This window comes from Chiloscyllium plagiosum, unplaced genomic scaffold (genome assembly GCF_037043375.1).
Source record: "Chiloscyllium plagiosum isolate Xiang-an unplaced genomic scaffold, Cpla_swu_hap1 HiC_scaffold_1, whole genome shotgun sequence".
Taxonomy (NCBI): Eukaryota; Metazoa; Chordata; class Chondrichthyes; order Orectolobiformes; family Hemiscylliidae; genus Chiloscyllium; species Chiloscyllium plagiosum.
The window spans coordinates 72,944,343-72,957,619 of NW_028270139.1; the positions used below are offsets into that span (position 1 = coordinate 72,944,343).

At 39.2% G+C, this 13,277-nt stretch overlaps 1 protein-coding gene across 1 annotated transcript in view; it reads right to left on the reverse strand.

The window, feature by feature from the left end:
- Window positions 1-4,472: 4,472 nt before the first annotated feature.
- The window catches only part of cnga1b (cyclic nucleotide gated channel subunit alpha 1b), a 52,092-nt gene continuing 43,287 nt past the window's right edge, over window positions 4,473-13,277 (reverse strand). Inside the window, exon 8 of the mRNA XM_087987898.1 lies at window positions 4,473-7,545. Within this exon, the coding sequence (XP_087844024.1) occupies window positions 6,131-7,545 (1,415 nt within the window). The 3' untranslated portion in view covers window positions 4,473-6,130. The remainder of the gene's footprint in view (window positions 7,546-13,277) is intronic.

The window sequence follows — 13,277 nt, forward strand, 5'->3', positions numbered from 1 at the left end:
TTCCTGGCTTCAGGTACCTCATCTCACTGGTCAGGGATTTAGGTTCAAAGTGTGTAGTCAAGAAACAGTATCAAAGGGGTATATGTGGATTGTGATTGTTTTCTGTGCAGGAAACAAAAGTAAAACATAAGAAGGCAATGTCCTGCAACATAGGATACAGTACTTGAAATACACTCAATGCCATATTTCTCTCAGACACTAGGCTGTGTTAGGCAACCATTTTCATTATGTGATCTGATGCCTTTTTAAGGATGCTCTCAACAAGCGTAGGACCTGCTGGGAAAATAAATGGTGAGCAGAATATTACCAAGCTCTGAAGGACAGGAACATATTAAGCAGAATTTAATCTTGACAACAGGGGAGTTGAAGAAATGGTGTGAGAGCCGTGTTGTATCTGTTGGGGAATTAGAAACCCATTTAAGGACTTCACCAAGCATCTGTGTGGTAAGGACATCTATTGCCTTTCTGTCTGGACTTAACTGGGTAGAAGCAATGAGGCATTGAAGTGCACATCTTGCATTATCTTGCCCAATCAAATGTCCTCTCCCACTTCCAAACTCACCTCATGGGGCGGCATTACATATTAAAATCTGCCTGCTAGGTGAGTGGGTAAGAACGTGTGAAGGAAAAGCATATGACAAAATGTGAAGTTATCCATTTTGGTGAGAAAGTAAGAAAAGAATAATTTTTAAATGGTGAGAGACTGGGAAGTATTTTCATTCAGAGGGATCTGGGTATCCTTATATATGAATCACTAATAATTAGCACATGTACAGAGTACAACTGGGAAGGCAAATGAAATGTTGACTGTTGTTATAAAGGCTGTGAAGTACAAGTGTAAAGAGGTCTCAGGACCGTACAAGGCATTAGTTAAAATACACCAGAAGAATCATATATTGTACAGTCTCCTTGCTTAAAGAAGGGCATACTTGCCCAAGCAGGATGAGAGGACTGCTTTAATGTATCTCTTCAATTACAAGATGTCTTCACACATACGTACAATTCTTGCCCCTGTTTAGTTTCACTCTCAGATGCCCAGTCTTAATCAATCAAGCATGGTGAACATAGATCAGTAAATAGACTAACATTATCAATCACAAACCAATTAAACAATTGAATATCACAAATGAAAGCTGGAGGTGAGGTGAAATGATGAAACTTAATGACATGCTCCTGGCTGAAATGGAGGAGTGCAGATATCTTGAAGGGTTGCAGGATTGAGAAGGTTACTGAGGTGGAGAATCAGGAAAACATGGAAGAACTTTTGAAGGTAATGATGTGAATGTTTTAATTGGAAGTGTTACCTGACTCAGGACAATATAAGTCAGTGAGCAGGGAAATGATGGAAGAATAACACCATTCTATGAGTTTCAAGTTTATGGAGGCTGTAATCTGAGAAGTTGAGCAGGAAAACATTAAAATAATCAACTTTAGAATAACAAGGGCATTAATGTGAGCTTACCCATAGTTCAGCTGAAACAGGGTGAAGACAGGTAATAGTACAGATGGGTAAGTAGGCTGTCTTGGTGATGAAGCTGATGTGCCTCCTAAAACTATTCTATTTTTACTTTCCTTGTTGTGAAATCCGAGGGACCAAATTTCACCTTCACCATAACATTCCTGAACACTACTAACATCGGTCTTCTACAGAATGCTGCTGTTCCTCTGACAGTTTTTTTAAAATGACTTGGAAAAATAGGTATCACGAGCAATTTCAAAATTTATTGCCTGCTCTTAATTGTCCTCATTGATTGGGGGCCTTTAACCTGCCAGACCTCAGTGAGGATATTTCAAAAGCGAACATGTAACATGACCTCATTAGCTTTCAGACTCTCATCAGACTATATTACACACCGATTACAGATAGGTACCAGAAATATAGGTAGTTCTGGTATAACATGGCTTTGTCAGCGTGAATTGGCTATAACATGATTGACAAATTGTGGGTGCTGTTTGGATAGCGCGAATGTTCTGCTGAACAGGTAAAACAATGTTCTACAGCGCAATTTGCTATAACTGATTCTCATAGTGCCATATTCTATAGTATGCTATTGTAGTATAATTTACAAAATTATAATTTCTTTAAATTCTTGTAGGAGTCGTTGGTAAGGTCAGCATTTCCTGCCCAACTCAAATTACACTTGAATTAATTGGCTTGCAGAATGAGTCACACCCTGAAGAGCCACAAATAAGCTAAAATGGCTAATGATTTGTGAACAATTAACAATATTTTTAGGGCTACCATTCGGCCATGTTTTAAATTCCAGATTTTATTGTATTCAAATTTCTCAAGGTGCCATGGTGGGATTCTAACCCATGTCCCTTAAACATTAGTCTGAGATTTTGGATTACTAATCCAGCAACAATATTACTGCACCATCACCTCCCCAACTTAACTGACTGATTCCATTTGGAATTTGGTTTGCAATGCAAATCCATGTCTTATGCCACCGCAATATTTGTCCCTTAGAAGTCATCCACCATCCCAGTTGGAACAGAAAGGTGGTGGTGTAGTGATAATGTTACTGACTCATAAACCAGGTAATGCAGCCCTATGTTCTAGGGACATGGATTTGAATACTACCACAATAGATGGAGAACTTTAAATTAATTAAAGAATATGGAATGAAAAGCTATTCAAATGGTGACCATAAAACGAAACCCCATATTCCCGATGAAGGGCTTACTCGCGAAACGTCGACCCTCTTGCTCCTCAGATGCTGCCTGATCTGCTGTGCTTTTCCAGCGCCACACCTTTTGACCATAAAACAATTGTCAATTGTTCCAAACACCAATTTGGTTCACTGATGTCTTTTAGGGAAGGAAACTGTCGTCTTTATCTGGCTGGCTGACACATAACTCCAGACCCATCGCAACGTGGTTGACTCTAAACTAGTCTCTGGGTAATTAGAGATTTTTAACAAATGTTGGCCTTGCCAATGAACCCACATTGCATGAATGAACTTAATAAGAAATTCTAGTTTGTAGAAAAACCTTTTAAATTAACATGTCAGGAATGTACAGAAGAAGAGTTAAGGGTGAACTTCAGAAACAGATCTGTTAAATTCACAACAAATATAATTGACATTATTTCGAGTTTATCAGTATTGTATTTTCAGAGTATTTCCAATCCTTCTAAATATCAGACAAATGCCAGCCTATTAAATGAATCAATTATTTGCAAATCCATGGCTTGTGCACAACTTCAATTTTAAATAATATAAAAAATTTAAACCACTTAGAATATCACATTAAAGATAAAAACCTGAAATATATTCAGCATAAATACTTGACTTACAAAACCCTGCTCACCAAACAATAAAAATTGCCTAACTGTTAAGTGTAATAAAAAAACAATCTGACTTCGAATTTATGATAGCTGTTACATAAAAATGAGTTCATTGTCACCGCCCTACTGTTATATTGATAGTATTCATTGATATTCTTCATTCCTATTTAGTTGGTTTACCCTGATGAACTCAAACTGAACAGCAGAAATTACTGAATTAGTAGAACAGAAAGACTACTTCAAAACCTGTTTACTTTAAATCTAGAGAGTACTTTTTAATACTGCATAAAACGTTTGATTTGTGACCTGTAAGGTAGAATAAAAATGAAGCTAAAATCTATTTTAACTTAATATATTTCTACATGGGCCTAAATAATCCTTATCAAATACACAATTTATTCTTAATTATTTGGCTGCAAGATGTCATGAATAACATCCCTTTTTTTAACAAAGGACTGAAGTTCTGTGTCCATTCCAATGCATTCCCACTATCACTCCAGTACCAAACCAGTGGAACAGCAGGAAATCAGGGCAAAATGGGGTGCACCAAGTCCTGGAATTAATCTTCACTTTCAGGATAATCATGTAACAGTGGAATTTCTGTCTTTTTAAAAATGAAATCAGTGTTTATGGAGCAGGGGAATGAACCTGTGGTGGAAAGCACTTTCTCTGGATTCTGCTTTTCTTTGGCTGTCAGCTTTTCTATTGTGCTGGTCCATCTGGTTTACTGACAAGCTCAATTCAGAAATTCCACTCAAGGATCCAGCAACAATCCCAAATACATTCAGAATAGTTTCTTAAATGTGGACTCAACAAATAAAAGCCTTTTGCTGTTTTGGCAAACTTTCTAGTCTCGTTAGCAAGAGTTAACATAACTAGGTAAATCATTGCACTTCCATCTAACTGCAGCTTCAGCAGGGTCAGCAGCAGAGGTCCTGGATTATTACACTTTTAGCAAGAACCCACAAGGTTTCAAATGCACCTGTGAATTATTATGGTGTTTAATTTTATACAATCACACAGTAATAATGTCATGTGTAAATAGAAAGAAATTTTCAACTCTACCACTGGAGAGTTCTGCTCAAGTATACTCTGTTCACGTATCTGAAAAGTTGTTAACAACCATGTAAACAGACTCTAAGTAGCCATTTTATAGTCATCATGAATAATAGTATAAAGTAAATTTATTTCAATATTTATTTCTTCTATATGTTTGATCAAATACAATTCTGACAAAATTTCAAATGCAGCATAAAGTAATGGACTTTTGTACAACATAGGCAAAAGTGAGGACTGCAGATGCTGGAGATCAGAAGCAAGATTAGTGTGGTGCTTGAAAAGCACAGCAGGTCAGGCAGCACAACATATTTAAGATTCAATGTATAATTAATGATTAATTCATATATAAAATGTATTATTCCATAGCATGTTACTTTTTTTCAGTACACATTAGTTTATTAGTACACATTCATCTTTTAACAACATTCTATAAAGAAATAAATTGTTGCCTTCCCAGACTAATCAATTTCTACAGTTATTTTAACCTGCTACAGAGGTAGTCTGACAATATATGATTTGTGCAGAATCTCCCTGTCCTCATGCACTTCTGAGACCTAGTTAATGAGAGTGATAAAACAATAGATTCCATTGAAGAACCAAGACAAAACTGAAGCTAGAAATTCCCACAATATTTCTATTTCCAGATTGCAACTTCACTAAATGTAAAGTGTCAATTATTACTAATGACTTAGTCATTTTTTGTTTGTATTTTATGTTCATATATTATTTCAAATTATGTGACAACTCAGATGTAAACTTATTCTTTAAAACATGATTGCTTTACAGTTAACAATAATTTATTACTGAATCATGGAACCCAAAGTCTCCAAGAATTCTACCAGTTTCGTCTTGTAACTCCAGCATGAGATTAACAAATCTCCAGGGAAATGGCAGAAATCTGGTTATACTGACCACCACTATTTCAGGAAGATGTCTTCATTCCTTTTAAGGTGAATGTTCGGGCATTCATCCAGGTGTAATGACTCCTTATTTTTCCTTTAGTTCCCACAGCCAGGACTGAGCAAGGGGGCCAATAGAAATATTCACAAAGTTATGTGAAAGGTCTGGGTGTGTGGGCAGCATCTGTAAGACTGCCTCAATGTCATAAGATTGTGGATTTGGTAAGAAAACAGAATGCACTTGAAGAGACCTCTTCCACAAGAGATTTTCCCCTCTCCCCAGCCCCAGCTCATGACTCTGCAAATGCCATTTGGTTTAGCACTGGAGAGTAATATAAGGTGAGAACTTGACTAACATTAAGAAATTGCACAGCCATGGTTACAAAAACATATAAACTTGATAATATAGATTTTTGAATACAGTTGTTTTTAACATATTATACATAATGTCTCCATTACAATCATGGTTGAGCTTTGAAAATAATCCTTTTTCTGTAAAGTATTTTGGAAAATACTGAGTAAGGTGCACTGTAAATATAAATTTCTTACATATACAGTAGATTTAAATAAGCATTGTTGACATTTTTACTTAACAGTGCAGCTTTAATTTTGAGTACTGCAAGAAATATTCTATCCTGATACAAATACTTGCTTGTGACCTGTAATTAAATTCCAATATATTCCCAACAGACAGCTTTCAGTTGTAACTCATCAATATGTATGAATTTTATGTATAATATATATTTTAAACACAGTGAAATATCCTTTCTATAACAATTTGTCAAAGTTTAAATGAATTTTCATCCTGAGATATGTATTGTTAGTACATACAGTAATGCAAAAAATAAGTATTAGCTTTGTATTATTAATATGCATACTTACACTACTTTTTACTTTCTTCAGTTTCAGTTGGTGCTTCAGCATCTACCAGTTCTGAATATTCAAATTGTATCCCTGATTGTTTAATTTTATTCTCAATCTTTGTTACTCTTTCTTTTAGTTTTTGTTGTGTAGAGTTGTATTCTGCCAGAAGTCGAGCAAATTTAGTCTGTAAAAGATCAATTGCCATATCAAGTCTTGTTATCTTCTCTTCCATGTCCTTTGGGTCAGCTCCAAGCTGGGCAATATCTAAATCCAAAAGACCATCCTTCATTAGAATTTGCTTTCCCTTTTCTTCCAGCATTGCTTTTGCATCAGGATATTCTGTGAGTGCTTCCATTAGATCATCTTTGGAGAGGCAGAACAAATCTGAGTAGCCTATACTCTTAATGTTTGCTGTTCTTCTATTCCCAGCTTTACTACCTTTGATATTCAGAATACTAATTTCACCAAAATAGCTGCCATCACTTAGAACCACAAACTGAGTAATTCCATCATCAGCAACAACAGCAAGTTTCCCTTCTTTGATGATGTACATCTCTCTACCAATGTCTCCTTTGCGACAGATATAATCCCCTGGGCTGTACACCTGGGGTCTTAGCTTCAACACCAACTCAATCAGCAGACCAGCTTCACAATCTGCAAAGATTCGAACTTTTTTCAGTGTATCAAGGTGGACATTGATGGCAATTTCTGCTCTTAACTTGTCAGGAAGATACTTCAAGACCTCTCTTTCATCTACAGCTTTTTTGTTTGTCCACAAGTAGTCAAACCATTTGATAACTCTCTTTTCCAAATCTTTGCTCACTTTTCGAAAGTGCATGTACTGCTTGATGGCGTCAATCCTTGACTGAAACTCTGCACGAGCTGCATTCATGTTGGAAATCATAGAACCAACATTACCAACAATGGTGGCAAAAATCAGCACTCCAACCAGGAAATCAGCCACCACAAAAAAGTATTCTGAATCCTCTACAGGAGGAGGTGTTTCACCAATGGTAGTTAGTGTCAGTGTTGACCAATAGAGACTGTACACATACTTCCGAGCAAGCCGGGAAAACTCTGGAATAGATACATTTGGATATACCCATGTATCTGCCCCAAACCCTATAGCTTTGGAAATTGAAAAATACACACAAGCATTCCAATGAATAATGATCACAATGTACATGACAAGGTTGGAAATCCTGAAAATGTTTGGATAGTTTGTCCGAGTTTCAGTTCTTGAAAAGAATTCAAACAATCGACTAATCCTAGTCAAACGATTTAATCTAATTTCTGGATATTCCAGTCCAAATAAAAAATACAGAAAGTCAGTTGGTATAAGTGAGATGACATCTAATTTGAATTGGATTGTGGCGAAGTATCTTTCTCTGAGTTTCTTTCCATCACTGACCAATAAACCTTGTTCCAGATACCCTGTGAAAAAAAGTACCAAAATAATTAATTAATGATATGTTTGGAAATAGATATGGCGTAAGATTTAAGCGAGAAGAGCAATTAAAAAGTAAGAGAAACACATTTTAACCAAAATACATTAAGTACTGCCAAATATGTTGAAAACTAGGGTATTAATTTCTATTTTAGGATTTAGCCACAAAGCAATGCATTAGTGTGAGAATATCTGTGTATTCTACATGAAATTCCACACACTTTCAAATTTCACCTTTTGCAAATAGTGTGCTTTCTGGCCTCACCTAACTATTATATAAAGCAAGACATATCTTATTTTCTTGAACAGTCCCATCAAGGACAGTTGGTTAGCTTGGCCACTCAACATCAAGTACAAGTGATTGAAGTGCAGGCTGTGCTTACTTAATGGGCCTTCCCATGAATCTCACATGTCTCTGGTTAATTTATGGACTGAGGCATCCACCTGAAGCAGCCAGGTTCCAAGGCTACAAATGTCAAGACATAGCAGTGGTGGAGAGAAACAGAGAAACATAAAAAATAGGATCAGGAGAAAGCCATTCATCCACTGAGCCAACTCTGCCATTCAACATAATAACAGTTTATACTTTACATCAACATCATACTTCCAATCGCTCCTCCTAAACCTTGACACCTTCAGCTTTGAGAAAACCATTTCTTTTTTAGATATATTCAGTGACCATGCCTCCATAGCCTTCAATGGCAGTGAATTCCATATATTCACAACACTTTCAGAATCCCACCTCATCTGTTTTAAATCTGCCACCCCTTATCATAAAACTATGACCTCTTGTTCTAGATTACGCCACAAGATGAAATATCTGCTCCAGCTCAACTTTGTCAATTCCATTTAGTAGCTCAATTAGATCTCATCTCATTCCAGCATGCATACGGCAACACTGCTTAAACCGTCCTGAAGCCTAGCCTTTCATCTCTGGAATTAATTTAGTGATTTTTTTTTCTGACGGGGACATCCAATGCAACTGCATCCTTCCTCAAGTAAGGGGATCAAAACTTTCTTCTAAATTCCAGTGAATATAGGTCCAGTCAATGTAACCTATCCTATGACAAACCTGCCATTCCAGAAATGTGTGTCGCTGGACATCAAAGTGCATCTGGGAAAATTAACAAACAATGAAATTCACAACTAATCTTGGAGGAACTGTTGGGCAAAGTTCACAGCACAGAATCAGATAAGTTAATTGTTGATTTAAGTCTGTCCAACAGAAAGGCTGCAGTATTGAGTATAGTGGATTCTTTCTTGATTATATGTTTTTGGAGATAAGTCTCTTGATTAAACTTAAAATATAAGCCATAGCTATTAATTTAACCTGGGGCAGTGTATGGAGAGGAATAAGACGGTGTTATTTTCTGGGTCTGTAGATTGTGAAGGAGCAAAAATGGCCTTTGCAGTGATATGTACTTCTTGTCAGATGTGGAAGTTTAAAGAGAGTTTAAGGGTTACTGTGGATTATATCTGCCATAAATGCTGTTGGATGCGAATCTTATCAGATCAAGTGGACCGATTGCAGAGACAGATAGAAGTGATGAGGAATTTGCAACAGTATGTGATGGATGGCAGTTATAGGAAGGGGGGAAAGTCTCAGATACAGTCACATAGATAGGTTAACTCAGGGAAGGGTGAGAGAGGTGGGCACCTAGGGCAGGAGTCTTTTGTGGCTAAACCCATTTCAAAAAAGTATGCTGTTTTGGAAAATGTAGGGGGTGATGGATTCTCAGGGGAACGTACCACGAACAGCCAAGTTTCTGGTATTGAGACTGGCTCTCATGCAACAAGAAACCAATTGTGTTAGGGGATTCTGTAGTCAGAGGTACAGACAGACGTTTCTGTGGCCAGCAGAGAAAAAGCAGAATGTTGTGTTGTTTCCCTGGTGCCAGGATCAAGGATGTCTCAGAGAGGGTGCAGAATGTACTCACGGGGGAGAGGGGCCAGCAGGAGGTCATTGTCCACATTGGAACCAACGACATTGGAAGGGAAAAGATTGAGACTCTGAAGGGAGATTACAGAGAGTTAGGCAGACACTTAAAAAGGTCCTCAAGGGTAGTAATATCTGGATTACTCCCAGTGCTATGAGCTAGTGAGAGCAGGAATAGGAGGATAGAGCAGATGAATGCATGGCTGAGGAGCTGGTGTATGGGAGAAGGATTCACATTTTGGATCATTTGAATCTCTTTTGGGGTAGACGTGACCTGTACAAGAAGAATGGATTGCACTTAAATTGGAAGGGGACTAATATACTGGCAGGGAAATTTGCTAGAACTGCTTGGGAGGATTTAAACTAGTAAGGTGGGGGGGGTAGGACCCAGGGAGATAGTGAGGAAAGAGATTGATCTGAGACGGGTACAGCTGAGAACAGAAGTGAGTCAAACAGTCAGGGTAGGCAGGGACAGGGTAGGACTAATAAATTAAACTGCATTTATTTCAATGCAAGGGGCCTAACAGGGAAGGCAGATGAACTCAGGGCATGGGTAGGAACACGGGACTGGGATATCATAGCAATTACGGGAACATGGCTCAGAAATGGGCAGGACTGGCAGCTTAATGTTCCAGGATACAAATGTTACAGGAAGGATAGAAAGGGAGGCAAGAGAGGAGGGAGAGTGGCATTTTTGATAAGGGATAGCATTACAGCTGTGCTGAGGGAGGATATTCCCGGAAATACATCCAGGGAAGTTATTTGGGTGGAACTGAGAAATAAGAAAGGGATGATCACCTTATTGGGATTGTATTATAGACCCGCTAATAGTCAGAGGGAAATTGAGAAACAAACTTGTAAGGAAATTTCATATCTGGAAGAAAAATAGGGTTGTTATGGTAGGGGATTTTAACTTTCCAAACATCGACTTGGGACTACCATCGTGTTAAAGGTTTAGATGGAGAGTGCGTACAAGACAATTTTCTGATTCAGTATGTGGATGTACCTAGTAGAGAAGGTGCAAAACTTGACCTACTCTTGGGAAATAAGGCAGGGCAGGTGACTGAGGTGTTAGTGGGGGAGCACTTTGGGGTCAGCGACCATAATTTTATTCGTTTTAAAATAGTGATGGAAAAGGATAGACCAGATCTAAAAGTTGAAGTTCTAAATTGGAGAAAGGCCAATTTTGACAGCTTAGGCAAGAACTTTCGAAACCTGATTGGAGGCAGATGTTTGCAGGTAAAGGGACGGCTGGAAAATGGGAAGCCTTCGGAATTGAAATAACAAGAATCCAGAGAAAGTATATTCATGTCAGGGTGAAAGGGAAGGCTGGTACGTATAGGGAATGCAGGATGACTAAAGAAATTGAGGATTTGGTTAACAAAAAGGAAGCATATGTCAGGTATAGACAGATCGAGTGAATCCTTAGAAGAGTATAAAGGAAGTAGGAGTATACTTAAGAGGGAAATCAGGAGGGCAAAACGGGGACATGAGATAGCTTTGGCAAATAGAATTAAGGAGAATTCAAAGGGTTTTTACAAATATATTAAGGACAAAAGGGTAATTAGGGAGAGAATAGGGCAGTTCAAAGATCAGCAAGGTGGCCTTTGTGTGGAGCCACAGAAAATGGGGGAGATATTAAATGAATATTTTGCATCAGTATTTACTGTGGAAAAGGATATGGAAGATATAGACTGTAGGGAAATAGATGGTGACATCTTGCAAAATGTTCAGATTATAGAGGAGAAAGTGCTGGATGTCTTGTGGATAAATCCCCAGGACCTAACAGGTGTACCCGAGAACTCTGTGGGAAGCTAGAGAAGTGATTGCTGGGCCTCTTGCTGAGATATTTGTATCATCGATAGTCACAGGTGAGGTGCCGGAAGACTTGAGGTTGGCAAACGTGGTACCACTGTTTAAGAAGGGCAGTAAAGACAAGCCAGGGAACGATAGACCAATGAGCCTGACCTCGGTGGTGGGCAGGTTGTTGGAGGGAATCCTGAGGGACAGGATATACATGTATTTGGAAAGGCAAGGACTGATTAGGGATAGTCAACATGGCTTTGTGCGTGGGAAATCATGTCTCACAAACTTGATTGAATTTTTTGAAGAAGTAACAAAGAAGATTGATGAGGGCAGAGCAGTAGATGTGATCTATGTGGACTTCAGTAAGGCATTCAACAAGGTTCCCCATGGGAGACTGATTAGCAAGGCTAGATCTCATGGAATACATGGACAACTAGCCATTTGGATACAGAACTGGCTCAAAGGTAGAAGACAGAGGGTGGTGGTGGAGAGTTGTTTTTCAGACTGGAGGCCTGTGACCAGTGGAGTGCCACAAGGCTTGGTGCTGGGTCCTCTACTTTTTGGCATTTACATAAATGATTTGGATGCGAGCATAAGAGGTACAGTTAGTAAGTTTGCAGATGACACCAAAATTGGAGGTGTCGTGGACAGCGAAGAGGGCTACCTCAGATTACAACAGGATCTGGACCAGATGGGCCAATGGGCTGAGAAGTGGCAGATGGAGTTTAATTCAGATAAGTGCGAGCTGCTGCATTTTGGGAAAGCAAATCTTAGCAGGACTTATACACTTAATGGTAAGGTCCGCGGGAGTGTTGCTGAACAAAGAGACCTTGGAGTGCAGGTTCATAGCTCCTTGAAAGTGGAGTCGCAGGTAGATAGGATAGTAAAAAAGGCGTTTGGTATGCTTTCCTTTATTGGTCAGAGTATTGAGTACAGGAGTTGGGAGGTCATGTTGTGGCTATACAGGACTTTGGTTTGGCCACTGTTGGAATATTGCATGCAATTCAGGTCTCCTTCCTATCAGAAAAATGTTGTGAAATTTGAAAGGGTTCAGAAAAGATTTACAAGGATGTTGCCAGGGCTGGAGGATCTGAGCTACAGGGGGAGGCTGAACAGGCTGAGGCTGTTTTCACTGGAGCGTTGGAGACTGAGGGGTGACCTTATAGAGGTTTACAAAATTATGAGGGGTATGGATAGGATAAATAGGGAAAGTCTTTTCCCTGGGGTCGAGGAGTCCAGAACTAGAGGGCATAGGTTTAAGGTGAGAGGGCAAAGATATAAAAGAGACCTAAGGGGCAACATTTTCACACAGAGGGTGGTACGTGTGTGGAATGAGCTGCCAGAGGATGTGGTGGAAGCTGGTACAATCGCAACATTTAAGAGGCATTTGGATGGGTATATGAATAGGAAGGGTTTGGAGGAATATGGGCCAGGTGCTGGCAGGTGGGACTAGATTGGGTTGGCATACCTGGTCGGCATGGACGGGTTGGACCGAAGGGTCTGTTTCCATGCTGTACATCTCTATGACTCTAAATCAGGCTGGTCAACCTTTGTTGCATTACCTCTATGTAAATTATATACTTTCATTGGTAAGGAGCCCAAAACTATACACAGTACTCCGTGTATGACCTCACCAAAACCTGTTCAGCTTCACTAAGACTTCCTTGTACCTGTACTGCCAGGAAGGCCAGCATATCACTTGCCCTATTAACTGCTTGCTGTATCTGCATGCTTGCTTTTAGTGAACTGTGTGCAAAGACACTTAACTCTCTTTCTGTCTGCTTCTCAACTCTTTTCCTTTAGCTCCTCCCATTTCCTCCAAATCCAGCAAATGGGCTTGGGCACTCGGACGGACCCCAGTTATGCCTGGCTCTTTGTCGGCCATGTCAAGCCGTCCCAACTCAGTACCTACACAGGCATTGCATCGGTGCAGCGTCCTGGACCCAGGTTGAGCTGAAGCAGTTCCTCAACTTCGCC